The 21285-nt window shown below is 42.1% G+C and overlaps 1 protein-coding gene across 1 annotated transcript in view; it reads left to right on the top strand.

Moving 5' to 3' along the window:
• UNC119 (unc-119 lipid binding chaperone) overlaps window positions 1-20252 on the top strand; it is a 62287-nt gene extending 42035 nt beyond the window's left edge. Inside the window, exons 2-5 of the mRNA XM_083172279.1 lie at window positions 15144-15257; window positions 16896-16998; window positions 17286-17458; window positions 18593-20252. Coding sequence (XP_083028405.1) covers window positions 15144-15257; window positions 16896-16998; window positions 17286-17458; window positions 18593-18705 — 503 coding nt within the window. The 3' untranslated portion in view covers window positions 18706-20252. The remainder of the gene's footprint in view (window positions 1-15143; window positions 15258-16895; window positions 16999-17285; window positions 17459-18592) is intronic.
• The last annotated feature ends 1033 nt before the right edge of the window (window positions 20253-21285 follow it).

The raw sequence follows: 21285 nt of genomic DNA, 5'->3' as shown, positions 1-21285 counted from the left end.
TTGAACTTTAGTTTCTCGCTGCTAAAATTTGTAAATTGACCATAATTTTGGTTTAAATAAATGACTGGCTTCCAATAAGATTTTCTCACAAATCAGATTTGCAATTTAATGCAGTATTTCTAATTGTATACATAAATACAATGTAAGCATAATTAAAGTTGTATCCGCGCTGGCTAAGCAAGAAATGGTTCTCTTATTTTAATTTGTTTTAACAAATAATCATGTATAAACATATACTTTTTTATAAAGATATAAAACATTTTTATCTTTATAAAAGTATGTTTATGTGGTGCACTAAGCGCTACGCCCCTCAAGGGTAGGATGCTAATTTGATGCACAGTGTCTTCGCTTATAGGGGGGGTATTCAATGTCTGGGGAACGGCTGTCCCGTTCTCGCTTTGCTCGACTTGAGCTCGGCGGTCGGGATTCAATGTCCCAGCCGCCGAGCGGCGAGAAAGTGGCGTGGCCGCGAGTTGAGGACGGAACTAGACGAGCTCCGGCCGGGAGCTCGCCTATTTCCGGCTTTTCTCGGCAGAATGAGCCCGACAGCTTGTGATGTCGGGCTCGTTCTGCGGAGAACCCCTGTTCAATGCTGTTCAATTCAATTTTTTCCTATATTTAGTAAATTGTGCAAAAAATATAAAAAAATTATAAATATCACTCCAAGATGATACAAGTGGCAGCAGAAAGTCTCAAGGCCCCCATACACTATGCAATTTGGGCACGATTTCACCCGATTCGGATGAATCGGGCCATGAAATCGGCCCAAATCGCATGTTTAAACATCCCCTCCGATCCGATGCGCGGTCCCGTGCGCATCGGATCGGAGTCGGGCAGCCGGACCGGCTGCACATAAGATTTTCCAAATCTTATGTGCAGCCTCTGGGCAGCAGGGGGGGGGGGGGGAGGGGGGAGGGGGGGAGACGCACTGCGAGGGCAGTGAGAGAGGCGGGCAGTAGCAGCGAGCGGGGGACGCCGGAGAGCCGAGCCGCGTCAGCGGCGGCAGATACTGGGGACCTGCAGGGGGGGAGCCGGGCATGGTACGCTGTCAGCGGGCGGGGGGCGCTGGAGAGCCGGGCAGGGGACACAGAAGCAGCGAGTGGGGGTACGCCGGTGAACCGACGAGGGAGCTGGGCAGGAGGATCGGGGACTCACTCTGCAGCTGCAAGGATAAAAACCAATACAAATGAATGGGCAGCCAGTGATTGGCTGAGAGCTCTCAATTGCTGATTGGCTGAGAGAGCTCTCAGCCAATCACTGGCTGCCCATTCATTTGTAATGTTTTTTTTATTTTTCCTCCCTTGCAGAGTGAGTTCCCGATCCTCCTGCCCAGCTTCCTCGTCGGTTCACCGGCGTACCCCCGCGCGCTGCCTCTGTGTCCCCTGCCCGGCTCTCCAGCGCCCGCTGCCTATTTGACAGCTTACCATGCCCAGCTCCCCCCCCCTGCAGGTCCCCAGCATCTGCCACCGCTAACTCTGCCCGGCTCTCCCCCTGCCCGCATCTCCCACTGCAGCTCCCCGGGAGTTGCATATGATAAATTGCATGGCGATTTATCATATACAAAACTTGGCACATCAAGTGCCTAATCGTGTGTTCCCCTCCCGGGGAGCTGCCGGGGAAAATCAGGTCCGACTGGTCCCTAGGACAAGTCGGGCTAATGTATGGGGGCCTTTAGGGTGCCACGTTTTCCGATGTGGCCAATTTCAATATACAGGTATAGCAATGGTAAACACTGAAGGCGCAGGTGGCTACCATTGCTATATATTAAAAGTATATGTTTATACATGATTTATTGTTAATAAAACAATTTAAATAAGAGAACCATTTCTTGTTCAGCCAGCGCTTACATTTTTTACCTTTCTTTCTGATTTATAGAGGATGGACTACTCTTACGAAGCGCTGTTATTTGCGCACCTCACTTCTTTTATCTTTAATAATTAAAGTTGTGTAATGCACAGCTGTCTGCAGCTCTAAAGCTGGATACACAATTAACTTTCCAATCTGGCTGGTTGTCATTTGTTCCCAGAAATTTCCTGATTTTCATTTCAAACTACCATTTGCTCCCAAAAGCCAGAACATTGACAAAAACATTTGCTAAATCGAAAAAGACTTTAACTAGTTTATCTAACCATTTTTGTGTCTCTCCCCCCCCCCCTCCCCCCCCAAGTTTGGGAATGTGTATCCAATTTTACTAATAGATTCTATCCACCAAATGTTGTAAAACTACTATTCATGGCATGGGAGATGAGTTCTGTGAAAAGTAAAATATATATATATTTTTAAAAAATCTGCAAATAGTGAAAAACATTGCACAGTAAAAGGTAAAACGTGAAAATGGACCAAAAAATTTATAACAGAAATCTGAAATAAAATTTTATTTTTAGGGTTTTCGGGTGTATCCTTCAAGCACAGTGATCTGTAATGGTGTGTACACACGCAAAATCTTGTGCTATGCGAGTCCCGATACGATCAGATGGTATCGGGACTCACATAGCACGGCATGCTGCAGAGGGACAATTTAGACTATATAGTGCAGATGTGCACTATATAGTCTTGCCTGCCCTCACTATATCGCTGCCGATTTTGTGCTCACTCGGGAGCGCGCATCGGGCTCATTAGCCCTAAAATGCCGACAATATGCGATATGGCTTCCGATGTTCACTATATCGGGAACATCGGAAGCCATATCGCCCCTGTGTGTACACACCATAAGAGTTAGAAGCAGATTAGTCTCTCCACTTATTTTACAGGCTGCATATAAAAAATGACCAGAGCTGGTTGGTTAGTGCTTTGTTTCTTCTTACTCCATGCTTTCATAAATAACCTATTTTATTTCATTCTATTAGCTTTAACAAAACGCTACTGTTCATTCCAAAATAAAAAAAACATAAAATGGAATTATAGATTACAGCAATTAATCCCCCCCTAACCCCCCCCCCCCCAGCTCTAGAATATGTAGAGAAGATAGTTACTCTTAAACTGTGTACACACGGGCAAAAATCGCTGGCAATATGGCCACTGAGTGACCATATTGCCAGCGATTGGAGTGTGCACCGGCGATAAATCGTGCATGCTCCCGTTTTCAGCCCCCTAGTGGTTGCTGGTCGGAGGAGCATGCTCCTCCGACCAGAAACTTCCCCTGCCTCTTCTCCCGGCAGTGTGTCATTTTTTGCTGATGAAAACGGGACACTGAGAAATATATTGCCAACGATCATATTGCGCTGTGTATACACACCTTTACAATTTGCTAAGAGGAAGGAGTTGGTTGAACCCTTTAGGAAAGCCTTAAATCTGCAGATCAGTAGCTGATGTTCGTTGTCCTGGTATTTAACTACTGTGTGCTGCTGCAAAATCTTATGCAAATTCTATAGGTTTGCAATCTTTGCATGTTGAAAGATAAGTTTCAGCTTGGCATTGTCTCTGGATGCCTATGTGTCCATCTGAGGTTCCCTTTGTTCCCTTTGTATAGAGCAATGCTTGGAACACCTCCTTGTGTAGTGTCCATTCACTTAGATTTAAGGATTACCTGCCCAGGAAGTATTTTCCTGCTACATGTAGTAGTTTAAATTGATTACCGTTTTTCTTCCTGCCCAACTCATGATGGGTACCAGTTCACTTGTATTGTACTTCTGATAACCCCCTGTTGGTTTATATAAGCTACAACACATATTTTTGTAGAAATTATTGAATTGATTTCCAGACTGACCTCCATGTTATTTGAGGGTCATCTCTTATCATATTCCCTGCATTACATGTGCATGCAAGACGGCAACCCCACCTATCTGAGCGGATTCTGTTGACATCTCTGTCCTTTCAGTTGGACATGGGATGTGATGAGAATTGCCCTAGCTCCAGCAGGGGTTAGGTGTTGATTGGCCAAGCCTTTTGCTTACAGCACTATCTTTGAAATGCTTCCTGTGTGTAAAATGTACATCCTGTTGGAGGGGAAAACATTTTGTTTATAAGACTTTTCGGTATATTTGTGACTTTTACAGTATATTCTAAATCCGATTGTGCTGTAGGAAAGCTAAATTGACAGTATTTATATTTTGAGGAAATGGAAATCACTGCTTTGGAGTTTGAAATTGCTGTGGTACTTTGCTAACTGTGGGGGAGCCATTGATGGTAAACATGTAAGGATGACCTCACCCGCTGAAAGTGGAACCTTTTTATTACAATTACAAGGGATTCTTCAGTATTATGTTAGCCATGTTAGTCACTTCTAACTATAAAATTCTATTTGTGGATGTTGGCAATCATGGCTGTCATGGCTGTGCTATGGATGGTGGGTCCTTCAAGCAGACTACTCTGTACAAGATGCTCATCAGTTATCGCTATTTTTTTTTGTCTTTGTTTACCGGAGGCACTCTTTCTCGCAGTATATGTCAATGAAGCTGGACCAAAATTTGCGGCTCTTCTCCATAGTCATATCTGTGAAAACATTGAAAAATATATGAAGATGGAAGTTTTAATGCAAAAATAAAATAACTTTAAAAAAAAATTACATAAAAACTATAAATGTTTTTTGTGATGGTCCAACTGGAACTGATGGAGACATTTTTGATGCAGGAGCCCTCATGTCTTTACTGTGATAGGGATTGTTTAAATATAGCTATACCCAGTAAGGAGAGTGGCCACTTGTATTGCTGGGCATCTGATGGGAACATTGTTGGTGCAGGAGCTAACATGTATGTCTGTACAGTAATATGGATTGTTCAAATTAAAATGGCTACACCCGGAAAGGGGGTTGCCATTTACACTTATGGAAGATCCCCCATACTTTTTTTTTTTTTTTTTTTTTTAATAAATCATTGTAAATAATATCTATTAAAGTTAATTTTTTTTTCTTTGTTTTAGTAAAGCATTTAATAGCTTAGTGATGTTTTTAGAAATATTTTTGGTACTTGTGTATTTTGGCGGCACCCATCGCATACCATAAGATGTGACGCGATATCGCGCGATGCTGTACAATGTCATACAATTTTAAAATTGTATGACATTGTACATGGCATACAATGCCATACAATACGATGCGACGCGATTAAACATTTTATAAGCACCCTAATGGGTGCTTACAATGTGAAATGCACCCCCACGCCACCCCCCCACTATAAACGTGAACCCGAAGCATGGCGAGCGAAGCGAGCCCGCGAGGGCCGGCGGTACGCGTCCTCCGACCTTTTCATACCCCCACTATCCACGTCGGCGTGGAGTTGAGAATAGAAAGTGTGGCGAGCGCAGCGAGCCACCGAGCCCGAAGCGCAGCGAGCAGACGCAGATACCTGTGAAGCCCGTGAGGGGACTCCGATACCTGTGAAGGTATCCGCGTCCCCTCGTGGGGCTCGGTGGCTCGCTGCGCTTGCCACACTTTCTATTCTCAACTCCACGCCGACGTGGATAGTGGGGGTATGAAAAGGTCGGAGGACGCGTACCGCCGGCCCTCGCGGGCTCGCTTCGCTCGCCATGCTTCGGGTTCACGTTTATAGTGGGGGGGTGGCGTGGGGGTGCATTTCACATTGTAAGCACCCATTAGGGTGCTTATAAAATATGTGAAATGCACCCCCACGCCACCCCCCCACTATAAACGTGAACCCGAAGCATGGCGAGCGAAGCGAGGGCCGGCGGTACGCGTCCTCCGACCTTTTCATACCCCCACTATCCACGTCGGCGTGGAGTTGAGAATAGAAAGTGTGGCGAGCGCAGCGAGCCACCGAGCCCGAAGCGTGGCGAGCAGACGCAGATACCTGTGAAGCCCGTGAGGGGACTCCGATACCTGTGAAGGTATCCGCGTCCCCTCGCGGGGCTCGGTGGCTCGCTGCGCTTGCCACACTTTCTATTCTCAACTCCACGCCGACGTGGATAGTGGGGGTATGAAAAGGTCGGAGGACGCGTACCGACGCCCCTCGCGGGCTCGCTGCGCTCGCCACGCTTCGGGTTCACGTTTATAGTGGGGGGGGGGGATTTGGGCGTGGGGGTGCATTTCACATTGTAAGCACCCCATTAGGTTTAGCTTAAAGGCACCCTTTATGGTGCTTAGACGATCTTTCATCGCATAGGGGGCAAAAATCGCATCGCATGCCATGCGATATAAACATCGCGTGATGCACATCGGGGGCGCCGCTATAATACACAAGTACCATATTTTTCTTTATTAGTGTTTTCATAAAGATTTTAATTGTCATTGTCTTTTTAAAGTAAATCAGACAACATTACCAGTAAAGAAACTGTGACCTAAAGTGTGTGTCAATTAAGTCAACATTGCACAAAGGTTAATGGGGACCTTATTCTGGTCCGTTCGTACGGTGACCAATGTTGTTGTACTGTGCATGCGTGCACCCAGGACAACAGGTAGGGGTGGAGAATGGTGGCGGGCGGCTCCATTAGCATATGGGGACGCCCAGCATTTCATGGGTGTTCCCATGAGAACGCTGGGCATTCACATGCTATCGAGGCCATGAGGCGGGTGCCAGGGATCGGCATCACCAGATGTCAGCTTGCCCACCCATTTCCTTCCCTGCTTGCATGCATATGTAAGTGACTTGAGTCACTTTTATATGCATGCACCTTCCACATCTTTCGATGGTCAGCGAATGGATGTTATTGCCCTGCGAATGGATGTTATTGTGCGAGTTAGTCGCCCCTGCTCCATTCACAAGGTGGGGTTTGGTGGACTCGCAAGGCTGCGAATTCACCACCTTGCAAATCAACCGGTATAACCCCCTGGGTGTATACATGACTGTTTGACAGTTTTTGAATACATTCGCAATGACAATAAAAGCAAACTGCAAAATAAATACTAGAAGAGTTCTATACATATGTAACGAGATCACAAGATAATAATGATGATCTGCATAACTTTGCCCGCCGACATCAAAATATTTAGTTTGCTAAAGTGTAAATATGGGTGGCATACATTGTTGTGGAACTGTAAAAATTTGATGGGTAGCAGAAAAAATTGGGTGACTTGTGGCAGTTATTGGTGTGTAGCAGTGTCGGCTGGCATACATTGGGTGACCAGCATCAACATGCAACAGTGGCAGACAAGTGGGTGGCACTGTATACTGTACATGCCATACACACTGCACAATTTGCTTCTAGTCGTTAGCAACATTTTGGAAGTTGAGTTGCATCTAAAGATAACAGAGGACGTCCCTGACAAGCCACGGGAGCGTGCATCACTAGCTATATAGTGCCTACACATTGAACTATTTTAAGAATTTGTTGTAATGATTGGTTACTAATGGCAACTTGTTTAAAATGACGGTACTTATGTATTATCTGGGCTCCCAGGTTAAATGCACCCCATTTTTTCATACCCCTACTATCCAACTACGCATGGAGTTGATTTTATATAGTGTGGCGAGCGCAGCGAGCCACCGTGCCCGAAGCGTGGCGAGCGGACGCGGTCTCATAAGAAAAACGGGAGCCCAGATATTACATAAGTACCAAAATGACTTCTAGTGTGTATTCCGCTTAACTTTCAATCTCTTGGTATTGCTGTTCTTTTATGCTGTGGTCAACAGATCAGGTTTTGTGTTGTAATTTCATGTTCTTTGGCTCGATGCAAGATATCCTGCTGGTTTCTAGTTTTGACCAACTGTTCTCAATTTCTGAAGCATAGAGGGATTGTATATTTCAGTCACACACAAGTCCAAAAGCAGATGTATCTAATGATACTAGGCAAATTGCGTGTGAGCTGCACCATGCAACCGCATGTCTGGGTCTTTCTGTGCATCTGGTTTCTGGTCTTTGTAACTTGATGCCAACTCTGCTGCTACTTTGTGACCGCATGCAAGAAATTTGATTTACATTGTAAGTTCCTTGGAGCAGGACCCTCTTCCCTCTTGTTCTCCCAGCTCTCACCTACTCAGTGGTCATCTGACTTGCATCTCCTCTAGCTCTTAGCCGTTCTTCTCTCAAACAAGAACTTTAGACTGTCAGGTATTTAAATACTAATAGGCGTCTGAGCAAAAGCTGAATAGTTCCAAAAGATGCCCATGTATATAGACTTTAACTAGGGGCCCGTGCCATAATTGAATTTTCTACTTTGAGGGCTGCTAGAATTTGCTGAAAACTGTGACAGCCCTAAACTGAACCATAAGATCGTTAACATGCCTGAGAATGATCAGATCATTTTCATACATTCTTAAATCTGACCTGAACAACTTTTTTTCCAAAATGTGGAGACTGCATATATGAAAAAAAAAAAAATGTTAGCTTTGTGTGCCCAGCATATGCTGCCCACATATAATTTCCTCCAACACTATATACTGTACACGCACTGTATCAGCCACTCCATGGGAATGATTGCTGGTGTCCTTTCAATAGACCAGGTCCTTTCCACTCCATACTGTACAGGAACTGCTTTTATGGCTCCTTGACAATTGTCAGTGCCCTATTAACCAATAAGATGATTAGGCTGCCAGGACTGTTGCAGGGACGTGCCATGCAGGTGATAGCTGAGGAATAAATTAAGGTCTAATTTATTCCATACAGATGTAGCCGCTGTCATCCTTGGCCGGGGTCCGCCAACCGTCCCCTCTAGCGAGCACCAGCGGACAGGGGCTACACTGAACTGGGACGCGTGTGCGTCTCTCAACACAGGGGGGGGGGGGGGGGGGGGGGATATGAGGGGGACCGGCGGAGGTGGTGGGGACCAGGGCAAGCTCCGTTGCCACGGGGTGCAATGAAGAGGCCGGCTCTATCTGTACTTTTTCACTAACCCCAATGTACTGTAGGGGGGATAAACTTCTTAAGATGACTGCCAGATGGCTGTGCCAATGTAACTTGCTGATTGAACCATTACTTTATGTACAATGTGCTACAGTACCAGCTTTACAGCCTAAAGCCAAAATCTCCTTCACACACCACAAGCATTAGATCATAAATGCCAGTTGTATAACCTTCATGACATAGGGCCTTATTTTGGTTCATTCTTTCTGACAAAATCCTTCTTAGATGGACAAAACCATGTGCACTGCGGGTGGGGCAGATGTAACATGTGCAGAGAGAATTAGATTTGGGTGGGGTTTTTCTTCAAAGTGTGATCTATATTGCAGTGTAAAAGCAGTCAGTATTTACCCTGCACAGAAACAAAATAACTCACCCAAATCTAATTCTCTCTGCACATGTTACATCTGCCCCCCTGCAGTGCACATGGTTTTGTCCATCTAAGAAGGATTTTGTCAGAAAGAATGAACCAAAATAAGACCCATAGTTACATAGTAGTTAAGGCTGAAGAAAGACTTGCGTCCATTGAGTTCAACCTTGGTTTAATAGCTTAACCCTTGTTATATGTAGTGAATACTGATATTTTTAAAGATGCACATGCACATGGGCAGTATGACTGGTGAGTCCCTGAGCTCCCATGCGCGCGTGTGTTCAGCAGCTATACAAGGGGAGCTACATTTGTATTAGCCTAGGGCACCTGAAACCTTTAATCAGGCCCTGGCCATTGTAATACAGGTTGAGTATCCCTTATCCAAAATGATTGGGACCAGAAGAATTTTGTATAACGGATTATCTGTATTTTGGAATATTTTCATATTTGAATGAGGTATCTTGCATTTATGTTGTATAAACACATGGAATACACACAAATATATTTTATTTGTGCATGAAACATGTTTTAAAAAAACTAAACAAAGTTTGTGTACTAACTCAGGTACTGAATGTGAATACCAAGCAATCATGTCCTTGCACACATTTAGTGCCAGTTACATGTTTTCCCCCAGTAGTGCCAGTTACAGATGTAGCCAGTATGTGTTTTTAGCAAAAAATAAAAGTGCATTTTAGAGACTGGTTTTTGGAATAATTTGGATAACTGATGTTTGGATAAGGGATACTCAACCTGTACCTAATATGGGTAATGCTTCTTATTTTGTGCTGTGCAATTGCCGCCTGGACCTCTTTGGTCACTTCTGTCCTTCCTTTAATGCAAATTTTGGTACTCTTTACCTAGAACGGCGCCCGTCGCGGGCATCGCGGGTACATTTATGCCTGCCCGCGACGCGACCGACGCGATGCCCGCGATTTTCCCATTGAAAACCATGTTAAACCTGAAAAATCGCGTCGGTCGCGTCGCGGCCGGACATAAATGTACCCGCGATGCCCGCGACGCGATGCTCCCGATTTCCCATAGGAAGCAATGTTAAAAGCCGCGATGGACCCGATTTTAGTGTTAAATGCCTCAATCCACCCGATTTGGCCATAGAAATCAATGTTAAATGGGCCACAGAGCCCATTAACCCTTAAATGTCCCCCAAAATTTTTTACGCCACCACACCATCCACGCCAACCCGAAGCGTGGCGAGCGCAGCGAGCCCGCGAGGGGCGGCGGTACGCGTCCTCCGACCTTTTCATGCCCTACTATCCACGTCGGCGTGGAGTTGAGAATAGAATAGTTTGGCGAGCGCAGCGAGCCACCGAGCCCGAAGCGTGGCGAGCGCAGCGAGCCCCGCGAGGGGACGCGGATACCTTCACAGGTAAACGCGTCCCCTCGCGGGCTTCACAGGTGTCCGTGGCCACGCGGACACCTGTGAAGCCCGCGAGGGGACGCGTATAACTGTGAAGGTATCCGCGTCCCCTCGCGGGGCTCGCTGCGCTCGCCACGCTTCGGGCTCGGTGGCTCGCTGCGCTCGCCACACTATTCTATTCTCAACTCCACGCCGACGTGGATAGTAGGGCATGAAAAGGTCGTAGGACGCGTACCGCCGCCCCTCGCGGGCTCGCTGCGCTCGCCACGCTTCGGGTTCGCGTTGATCGTGGGGTGGCGTTAAAAATTTTGGGGGCCATTTAAGACTTCAGGGGGACTATTAGGGCTCTGTGGCCCATTTAACATTGTTTCCTATGTAAAAATCGCGGGCATTGAGGCATTTAACGCTAAAATCGCGGTCAATCTGCCTTTTTAACATTGTTCCCTATGGGAAAATCGCGGTAATCGCGGGTACCCGATTTTGATGTACCCGCGATTTACCCGCGATTACCGCGATTTTACCCGCGATGCCCGCGATTTCAATCGTGGGCGCCGTTCTAGGTAAAGAGTACCCAAATTTTATTTGGTGCCCTATAGTATCAGAATTTTTTTCATGGCACCCTTAGGCCAAAAGTTTCTGAGTAATTAATTTATAAAAATAAAATAAATCTATAAAATTTTAAGTAAATTTTATTTATGTCCTACTTCGGTTCAGTTATATGTTGAGGGAGAAGATTCACTTCTGTTTTGTCCACATTAATTTTATTCTTTTGCAGTCACAAGTACTGGTTTTGTCTATTGCACTGACCATATATAATTTGAATTGGCTTGGACCACCAAACCAGGGCACCCCTGCAAGTGCACCAATGCACCCCAGGGTGCCATGGCGTACAGTTTCGGTACAACTGTGACTCAGCCAACAGTAGCTGCAGTACTTTGTATCCAATCACAACTGCTGTTGCAGATTTGGGAATAAAAATAGAAGAGGAAGGTGGTTTAGTTAGAATACATGAATGACTGTCATGGTTACCAGCAAAACCATTCTTTGATTTCTACAATAGTAGAGGGTAATAAAGCGCTCACCTTGATGGGTTTTCTAATATAGCAGCTGGTCCCTGGGAGGGGGCTAGCCTCTTAAAGTAATCTGGATAAGACCGGGGTGTAGACACCTGCGCTCTCTGGTGGTAATGCACAATCGTTTTGTGCAAAGCAAAATAATGACTGGATGTATTCTATCAATGTACAGGTCGAGTATCCCGTATCCGAATATCCGTTATCCAAATTATTCCGAAATACGGACATTCCAGAAAGTGAAAAAATTTTTTTTTTTTGCTAAAAACTCACTGGGGACATTTGTAACAGCATCACTGGGGACATGATATGTAACTGGCACTATATATGTACAAGAAAATGATTGCTTGGCATTCAAATTCAGTGCTGAGATAGTACACACATTTTGTTTCACGTTTTGAAACCTTGTTTTTTGAACAATTAAAATATGTTTGTGTGTATTTTATGTGGTAATAAAATATATTTGTGTGTATATTATGTGTTTATACAGCATACATGCAAGATACTTCAAAATACATCATTGAAATATTAAAATATTCCGAAATACGGAATAATCTGTTATCCAAAATTCTCCTGGTCCCGAGCATTTTGGATACGGGATACTCAACCTGTATTTGGAATACTTTATTGGTCTCAAATACAATGACACGAAGTTTGAGGCACTTGGCTAGGTGCAGAATGTCACAAACTGTGTCTGAAGCACAGTAGCGCTGCATATAACATAATACATGTGCATGAAATTTAAGAAAAGACTTGCACAAATAAGTATTTGTATGAATTAAACAAAAATCAAATGCTCTAATATCAGCAAAAAAAGCAAAAAAGTTGGGGAAAAGGTATAAGGTAAAAGTTACCTCGAGTGGAGCACCCAATTACCTATAGTTCCGTTATCCTTCCTCGGCCATCCCTCGTCGCCTGTGCCGCCTTCTGCTGGGGACTGCGTGCACAGCAGTTCCACCAGCTTGTGTTCCACGGTGCCTGATGCTGACAGCTATGACTTCTGGTATTGCGAGATCCTGCTCCCCATGATCGTGCTGTCAGTGGGTGCCATGCACTCTACTCTTGGGTCAGAGGAGACTTGGTAGCTGGTGTCTTTAAACGTGTGGTGTGGGGTCCTTGTATCCAACACATTGGATACAAGAGGCCTTCTTCAGGGATGCTCTTTCATAATTAGGATGAATTCATGTTTGTAAGTAAAGAAAAAAAAAAAGCGTTGAAATTTGTCTGGAACAAACCATATGTTACCATACAAAGGGAGAAGCATATAAAACATTTTTTTTTTTTTTCAAAACATTTTTTCCTGTGCAGAGTAAACAATGGCTGCTTTTGCAACAAATGTTCGCTTTATTTTTACACTGCAGTTAATATGGACACACCACCAACAAATCTATCTCTTTATGATCATGCTACATCTACCCCATCAGCACTGCTGCTTTTCTCTATTTTTCCTTGTTGGTTTTGCTCAGTTGCTAGCTTTTTAATTTTTTTTACTTTACCTGCAAACCTGAATCAGACCATTTCTTAATTGTGCTATTCGCTTTAAAAAAAAATCCAATTCAATGTGTCCTTTACATGGAGCAATGCCTTGATTATTCTAGTTCTTCATACTATCCAGAATACAATATAAACCTTTACATAAGAATGAAACCTGTAAAATTGTCATGGGCAACAGGCAGCCCCTGGAGCCTTCGTTCGCAGAACACAGAACACAGAACAAAAACTGCTTTGTTTTTATGATTGATTTCTAGTTTGTAATTGTTGCAGATATGGTATTATAGATCAGTATCTGAGACTAATGTTAGTTGCTTTTGTGAAAGAGGGCAGCCCGTTGTTGTTTTTTATTATATTTTATTTATAAGGTGCCACAAGTAATATGCAGCGCCATACAAGGGGCATACAATCGAAAAGTACAAGGAGACAAAACTTAACATTACAGTAAATAAATAACAAATATAGAGTAAAATATATAGGTAAAAAGAGCACCACAATTCAATACACAGTACAGCTTAGATGTAAGTAGTAAGGACGTGATCAACGTACTACTAGGGGCTGGTGGCCAAAGATGGAGATGAGTATGTGGACGAAGATGGTCGCTGAGTGTTTGAGTATTGGGAAAGCTGTAAGTGAAATGTGAAGAGAAGAGCTTTGACAACTAGAGGGAAGGGGAGACTGACAGATGACATGAGGTGCAAGGCAGAGATGGTTATGGCATGAGGCAGGGGTCGGAGGACCAGCCTCAGGACTAGGTTATGCAGTGGAAGGGTGTACTTTGATGAATAGGTGAATTTTCAGTGCATGTTTGAAGCTTTGAAAAGTCGGGAGAGTCTAATGGAGCGAGGGAGTACATTCCACTGAAGGGGTGCAGCACTGGTAAAGTCCTGAACTCTAGTGTGAGAAGCAGTGATCAGTTGGCAGACCATAGAGAGCGAGGGAGTATGAATGGAGATATATGGAGCAGTGGAATTAGAGATGGCCCTGTATGTGATGGTGAGGAGTTTGAAGATGATCCTGTAGGGCAGGGGTGGCCAAAACTGTCCTCAAGATCTACCAACGGTGCATGTTTTCCAGGCAACCTGCGGATCTATAGTAGGAATGAATGTAGCATGTTTTAAATGTGACAGTTAGCAATGACTGCAGCTGTGCACCAGCTAAGTAACCTGGAAAATGTGGACCGTTGGTAGATCTCGAGGACCGGTTTGGCCAGCCCTGCTGTAGGGTAATGGGAGCCATTGCAGATCTTTTTGAAGGGGAGTGGCAGAAGTGAAGCGGCGCAAGAGAAAGAAAATCCTGGTTGCGGAGTAGTGTCAGGCTGCCTATTGCTGTAGATTTCCTAGGTCCACAGACATTATTTACAATAGAAAGCGTATCCGGTCCATTGGTTGACAGACTCTAGGTTGAGTTAGGTGTCTAGGTCAATAGGTCAGCGCCATATTGTTGATATCGACAAGGTGGACATGAGTTGTTTTTTATTTTTTTATTTTATATAACTGCAAAATGTGCTGAGTGTAATGATACCTATATACCAATTTGGGGTCCATTTGATGAAATCTATAAATTAACAACACAAAAAGAAAAAATAAGTTAACTTTTTATGTGTTGACATTTTGCTTTTATTGGACTTTAGTCTGTCGACCTTGTCAATATTGACAATTTGGTGTCGACCTATTGACAACCCTTTTATACCAAATCCATTAGAAAACCTACTAACATTTTTAGACGTATAGCTCCCATTACTTCAGAATACTAGTTTTCCTTGTTCATTGTATGCTTTTGAATTCTGTTCTCGTCAAGTATGTTCTCCTAATGAATGCACTTTATATGAAAGTCCATCACAGTAATTGCAATCTTGAATCTAATTATTAGAAGTACCGAAATAATTACCTACTTATTTCATTAGTTAATGGCCTAATATTTGAGAGGATTCTGTTGCCAGGTAATGGAAGCTGTTCCATTTCTTCTTAAAGCTAACGGCACCAAATATTTCCCTTGCTTACTTTTTGCTTGTACTGTACTTTTCTGTTGTGTCCTATAATCGAACAAAAAAAAATTAAAATTCTACTACTGAAAACAAAAATAACCAATTCCTCATGTTTTGCAGATTACTTATGCACCCCAGAAGAGAACATTTACAAGATAGATTTTACCAGATTTAAAATCCGTGACATGGAATCTGGAACAGTCCTGTTTGAGATCACAAAGCCACCGGCTTCTGGTTAGTGATCTACAATATAATGATGGTTACAGGTTGATGCGAAGAAACAGAGTTCTGGTTCTTAGAATAGCCAGTATACAGGTGACAGAAAGAAAATGTGCGCAAATAGAGCAGCCAAATTGATTTGAACTCCTAGAGAAAGGCTCTCCTTGAGACCTACACCAAAGTACCAAACACACACAGATTGGAGTTACAAACTTATCCAACGTTCTGTAGCAAATCTCTTCCGCTGAAAGACTTTCATTCAGCAAATACTCCACATGTGGGGAATATAAAGAAAATATCTCATGGTGTAGTACAACAATGTAATATTTAATTGACATAAAACATCAAGCTTAAAACATTCAACATAGAAGTGATCCTTCCGATATCAGCATGAGAAGCGGTAATTACCAGAGTTGGGAGAACTGCAGACGTACAGTTCAACAAGCGTATTTGTTATTTGTGTGGAGCCGGGATACCGGTTCTTCTTTCTCCTCTTGTACGCCGTCCTGCTTTCCCAAGCACCTGGGCTCCCCTTTCTGTTAGCTGGAACGGACACATGTGCGGGCTTCACCACCGACGCGTTTCTTCCCTGACCGGAGACTTTATCAAGGTGAATTGATAAAGTCCCGGGACGGGGAAGAAACGCAATCTATTAATTAATTAAAATAAGTTAGTGACATTTTCATTAAGGCCCAAAGGGGCAATAACTTTAAGGCGATGTATCTAGGACGCTTGCTGCGCCGCACACCCCTGTCACCACCTCTCATTGACGGAGCTACCCAATCAATAATTCTATATCTAATGGAGTGTAAATTCTGTCTAAATTCAAGAAAATGACATGCCACAGACTGCTCACTAGTGCCATTCTCAATGGCTGCTCTAATGGCAGACCTGTGGGCAGTCATTCTTTCCTTGAACTTACAGACGGTCTTACCAATTACTGTATGTAAATATATATATATATATATATATATATATATATATATATATATATATATATATATATATATATATATATATATATATATATATATATATATATATATATATATATATATATTGCACATCCTTCCCAACCTCATTTCATCTGCCAATCCATTGTTCTACTGTGTACCCCATATTACTGTTGCAGGAAACTGTTGTCAAACTCCCTTCATTTTAAAACTAGGTTCACATTGTTTTTTTCTTTATATCATGTGTAGTTTCAGTTATCCATATAAAGTAATATAGCAGTGCCACCTACTGGAAAAATTAAGAAATAATCAATATGAGATTTGTTGGCAAAGGAACTATGGCACTATTGCACGATACAGTACATAGTCATTTTAGTTCTAATTGACACACAAAGTAGTTCTACTTAAATCAAATTGTCAGATGAAAAGACTAAAAATAAAATCATTAAATCACAATCCAATAATCATAGCCGTGCGCCGGAGCTGAATCTGGTATGCTTCTATAGGACGTACCCCTGCCAGGGGCTCAGACGGGTGGTTTGTCCTGGGAAAGGGGTACCCTACACGACCTATGCCAGTAATCGGTTCACAGTTTCTGAGTTTTTTTTTCCTTTGTAGTTTCTTCTACTGATGTTTTTCAAAGTTTTTAGTTTATTTGGAAGTATATATGTTTTTATGTGATCACTTCTCTTTGTTCTAGAACGAGAACATGGCGATAAAAAGGATGTCGATCCAAACGCAGGCAGATTTGTGCGATATCAATTCACACCTGCTTTCCTCCGACTGCGTCAAGTTGGAGCCACGTAAGTAAATGGATAAACTTTTCTGTAAAATGTAATTTTACTTTTGTCTCTGGAACTATTGGGTAGATATTGTAAATCTTGTATTTTGTTAGCACTGTCCTGTTGTAGCATGACCCTGCACTTTTTTAGCCTACTTAGCATGTCATGTTAATGTGGTTGGAAAATATCTGAACAGTAGTCCAACCTGCCCTAATATTGACTACATTCAAGCAGCTTCCTTTTTATTATCTAGCAAAATTACTACTGTTTTCTTTTTCCATTGTACTAAAATGCTTCCATTTTTGCAGGGTTGAATTTACAGTTGGTGACAAGCCTATAAATAACTTCCGAATGATAGAGAGGCATTACTTTCGGGATCAGCTTTTGAAAAGTTTTGACTTTGAGTTTGGGTTCTGTATTCCCAGCAGTAAAAACACATGTGAACATATCTACGAGTTCCCCCAACTTTCAGAGGACCTTAGTGAGTATCTTTCATTTTGCTTGTTTATCTGTGATATGATATAATCTTGTGATATATATTTATCAACTGAGTATTGAAATAAAAAGCATCATTAATTTAATTGCTATGATAATTAGCTATGTAACATTGCTAGTATTATTTCTGGGAGAACATAGAATTGACAACAATGTCTTGTTTGGATACATGCAGTATTCGGTACTGCTATGCCACACATGGTATTGTTCTGGTCATTATCATTTAGTGAAAGTGTAGTTAACATTGGCCAGTTAGCTAAATTGAAGTTACTGGGCTTAGTGGGACCATCAAATGGCTACAACTCCTAGAAATCCACAAAAAAATAAAAAACAACACAAAATAAAAAAGCCTAAAAACCTACAACACCTGCTACATTCATACCACTATCTGAATTTCACAGGAGGGGCATTGACCAAAAAAACATATCCATACCAAAGTAGGGCAATTGCCAATATTTTTTAGCTTGAGTATCACATCTCCATGCACGAACGAGATGGCACCCATGTACCCTGTCTACAGCGAATCTGGTATATTATGGATTGTGGTTGACAGAGTGCAGTGCACCGTATGAACACTAGACCGTCTTCAATGTGGCATACATACCGATGACAGGATTTATAAAGAAAGTCTTAGGCACTAGGGAATGCTGGTGTGCGAAACGTATCCCAGCTGCCACCACGATAGGGGAATGCCAGCCTCCAAAGTGAAATATGTAGAAGGAAAGACTTGGGGTGCTTCATTCAACAATGAAATAAATCAATAAAAAAGACAATTTATTACAAATAAACAAATACAGTGAATAAATAACATATAGTAATCAGAATAATAGGAAACATGTATATTGGCACAACCTCCTGGGAGTGCCCCCCCCCCCCCCCCCCACAGCTTACACCTACTCCTAAGAGCCTAACCCAAATATTAAATTGTTAATGATATCTAGTTTTGGAAGAATGTGGATTGTTCATAAAATTGTTTTTGAAATGAATAAATATTTTTTTTCTTACTGTCCTTTTCACAGAATAAGATTTATTTTGTGACTTTATTATTAAGATTTTGTTTAATGTGAGTTAATGTTTTCCTACACTAACTCTTCCATTTACCTTTTTTTGTGTTTTTCAGTTCGTGAAATGATTATACATCCCTACGAGACGCAATCAGACAGTTTCTACTTTGTAGACAACAAGCTAGTGATGCACAACAAAGCAGATTATTCATATAGTGGAGGCCCTTGATCCTGCTCTAGAAGAAAGCAGAATGAAAAGAAAACATTGAAAACAGTCCCCTCCCCCTATAGCAGTTATGTAAGGGATTGCGCCCAGTTTGTAGGAAGACTATCCAGGCAACGCTGTTCTGTTTGCTAGTAGGAGTTATGACTGAGCCTAAATCTGCCCACAAGCAATTCTAGCACATTAAAATAGTGCAAAAATCCTTAGTACATCCTCCACCTGTTGGCATGGATGCCTTCAAAATGTGAGTTCTCTCAACAAGAACGAGGTGACTGGATTTTAGTGGAACGACTAATGTCTGTAGTTGGATAAATGTCTCTGTCCTTATTCAGCGTAACGGGTGTTCTTTTGGGACAAGAATGGTTATTGGACACCCTTCAAGACGTCTTAGAACTGACACTTGTCCTATCTCTTGGGCCATGTGTCATGGGACCAACTCTTCTCATATCACATGGACACATCAAGTTTCCCCCATCTCTTTGTCAAAAACCAAACACATGGGAAGTAAATATGAAGATGTGTAAGCTTGGACCATACTATTGTTCAGAACATCCAAGCCAAAGATTGAATCTGTTCTTCCTCATGGTCTAGCACATATTGACAAAAATGTGTAATGAAAATCTAGTTTGCTGGTTTTCCCCTAATGACTTGTCTGAATGAAACATCAGCCAGGCTGGACAGATATCTTATTGAAAGGATAGGCATTACTTTAAGAGGTAGAGAGGAGATAAAATGAAGGCTACCCCAACTGTATCGTTTTATTGGAGAATATTGTGCATTGTGAGAAATCTTTTTTTTTTTTTACTTCGGTAAAATAACTGCAAGGGATTAAATACAGTGTCACAGTACAAGAACACACACTTATTTTTTACACAAGTTAATGCAGTCTTGAGTGTGTCTTTTGTCTGCTATTAAGGTGTACCTTTTAGCTATGTACCACAGGTGTAGCCATTCTGTAGGCTTAACCAATATTTGGATCACTAGGTTTTTGTGACTCGACTAAGATGTGAGGTACGAAATTGTGAATGCCTCAGGGATCTCCCTGGCTCCTACTGATAGGTTGTGTTCTCCTAAATATTAGCTGAAGCCACAATAGATTTCCCGACTCTATACGATGGGTACATTTTTAGGAAACCTTTTGCAATTTCCTAAGGAGGCAGGCAACATACACTGTGTGTGTAATGGATATTTGTCTATGTATAATACAATGTACATATTATTGAGATTTAAGTTTTGCTGAATCTGAGGTATGATGACATAATACTTGACTACCGTCTGTATATTGTATATGTGTTTGTTATACCGGTTCGACTGATGCATATTTTTGAAATGTTAAATGGGCGGGCAAGCTGATGGTAATGTCCATAAATTTAACACCGTTCCTTGATAGATTGTAATGTATCACTGTGTGGTACGATGTCACTAAATAAAAGATGGGCAATGTCACATGATTTGACGTGGCAAAGTAATGTGATCAGAGTATAATTTAACATTACACATATCAACATGTTGAATATTTGGAATACTTTCATTAATAAACTTCAATAGCATTATTTTTTTTAATTGCTTTCCTGGTTTCCAATAATACTACATTCATAACTTTTTGATCGTTATACTGTTTGACGTTAAAAGCAGCGCTGTCTGTAACCTGCCTTTTAATGTCACACTGGGCACAATATTCTGTCCTGTAATTTATTTTAGGATTAATAATGCTGTCAACACATCCTAACTCAAAGGTCTTGTTCGTATTCGCTCTTGCAGTGTACAACCAAATACAAATATGTCCTAATTTGTGTAAATGGTAGGAACACAAACTTTTGGAAGTTTACAGTATTTCTTATTCGAATTTAGTCATAAACTAGTACTTATGTTGGTGAACACACTGCACGATGTGTGTACCCATTGACATCGCGTGGGGGGTAATTTTACAGTCTGGTATGTACCCTGCTTTAAACTGCTGAGTAATTTACACATAGCACACTGAGTACTGTACAGCAACTTATTAGCATGTCTGTCCATCTCCTAATTATTGGTACAGCTCACAAAAGGCAGGCCTCCCTAACTGGTGCACATGAACGCCGTAAAAGACAAGTATGAATAGTAACCCCCAATCAAGGAATGCACACTGCTCATTAGACTGGCATCATTTTTCCCTTCTTTGGTAAATACATTTTTATATTTACCCATTTCACCATATTACATAAAATTTATACAAAAAAGAAGCAGCGCTAAAAAAGGTTCAATAACTAAATTAATAACATGGGATTGCCTGTGCAAATAACAATTTTATTATAATACGCATTAAATAAAATGAAATAACAAACAACAATATTGAAAAAGAGATAACCCTCCCTAGTTGGTTATCTGGCTTCACTGGCTACAATTGGTCCTCTTAATCATGTGGGTCAGCTGTAAGAGGGGACAAATGGCTTGAAAAGAGTTTATACAGTCTCACCGCCGGGTATTTAATGGGTTTTCAAGCTTGGGTCCGATTGCCAGGAAAACCCATTAAATACCCAGTGGTGAGACTGTATAAACTCTTATCCAGCTATTTGTCCCCTCTTACAGCTGACCTAAACGATTAAG

This window comes from Crinia signifera, chromosome 2 (genome assembly GCF_055691185.1).
Source record: "Crinia signifera chromosome 2, ASM5569118v1, whole genome shotgun sequence".
In the NCBI taxonomy this organism is placed as follows: domain Eukaryota; kingdom Metazoa; phylum Chordata; class Amphibia; order Anura; family Myobatrachidae; genus Crinia; species Crinia signifera.
This window is presented reverse-complemented; position numbering and strand designations above follow the sequence as displayed.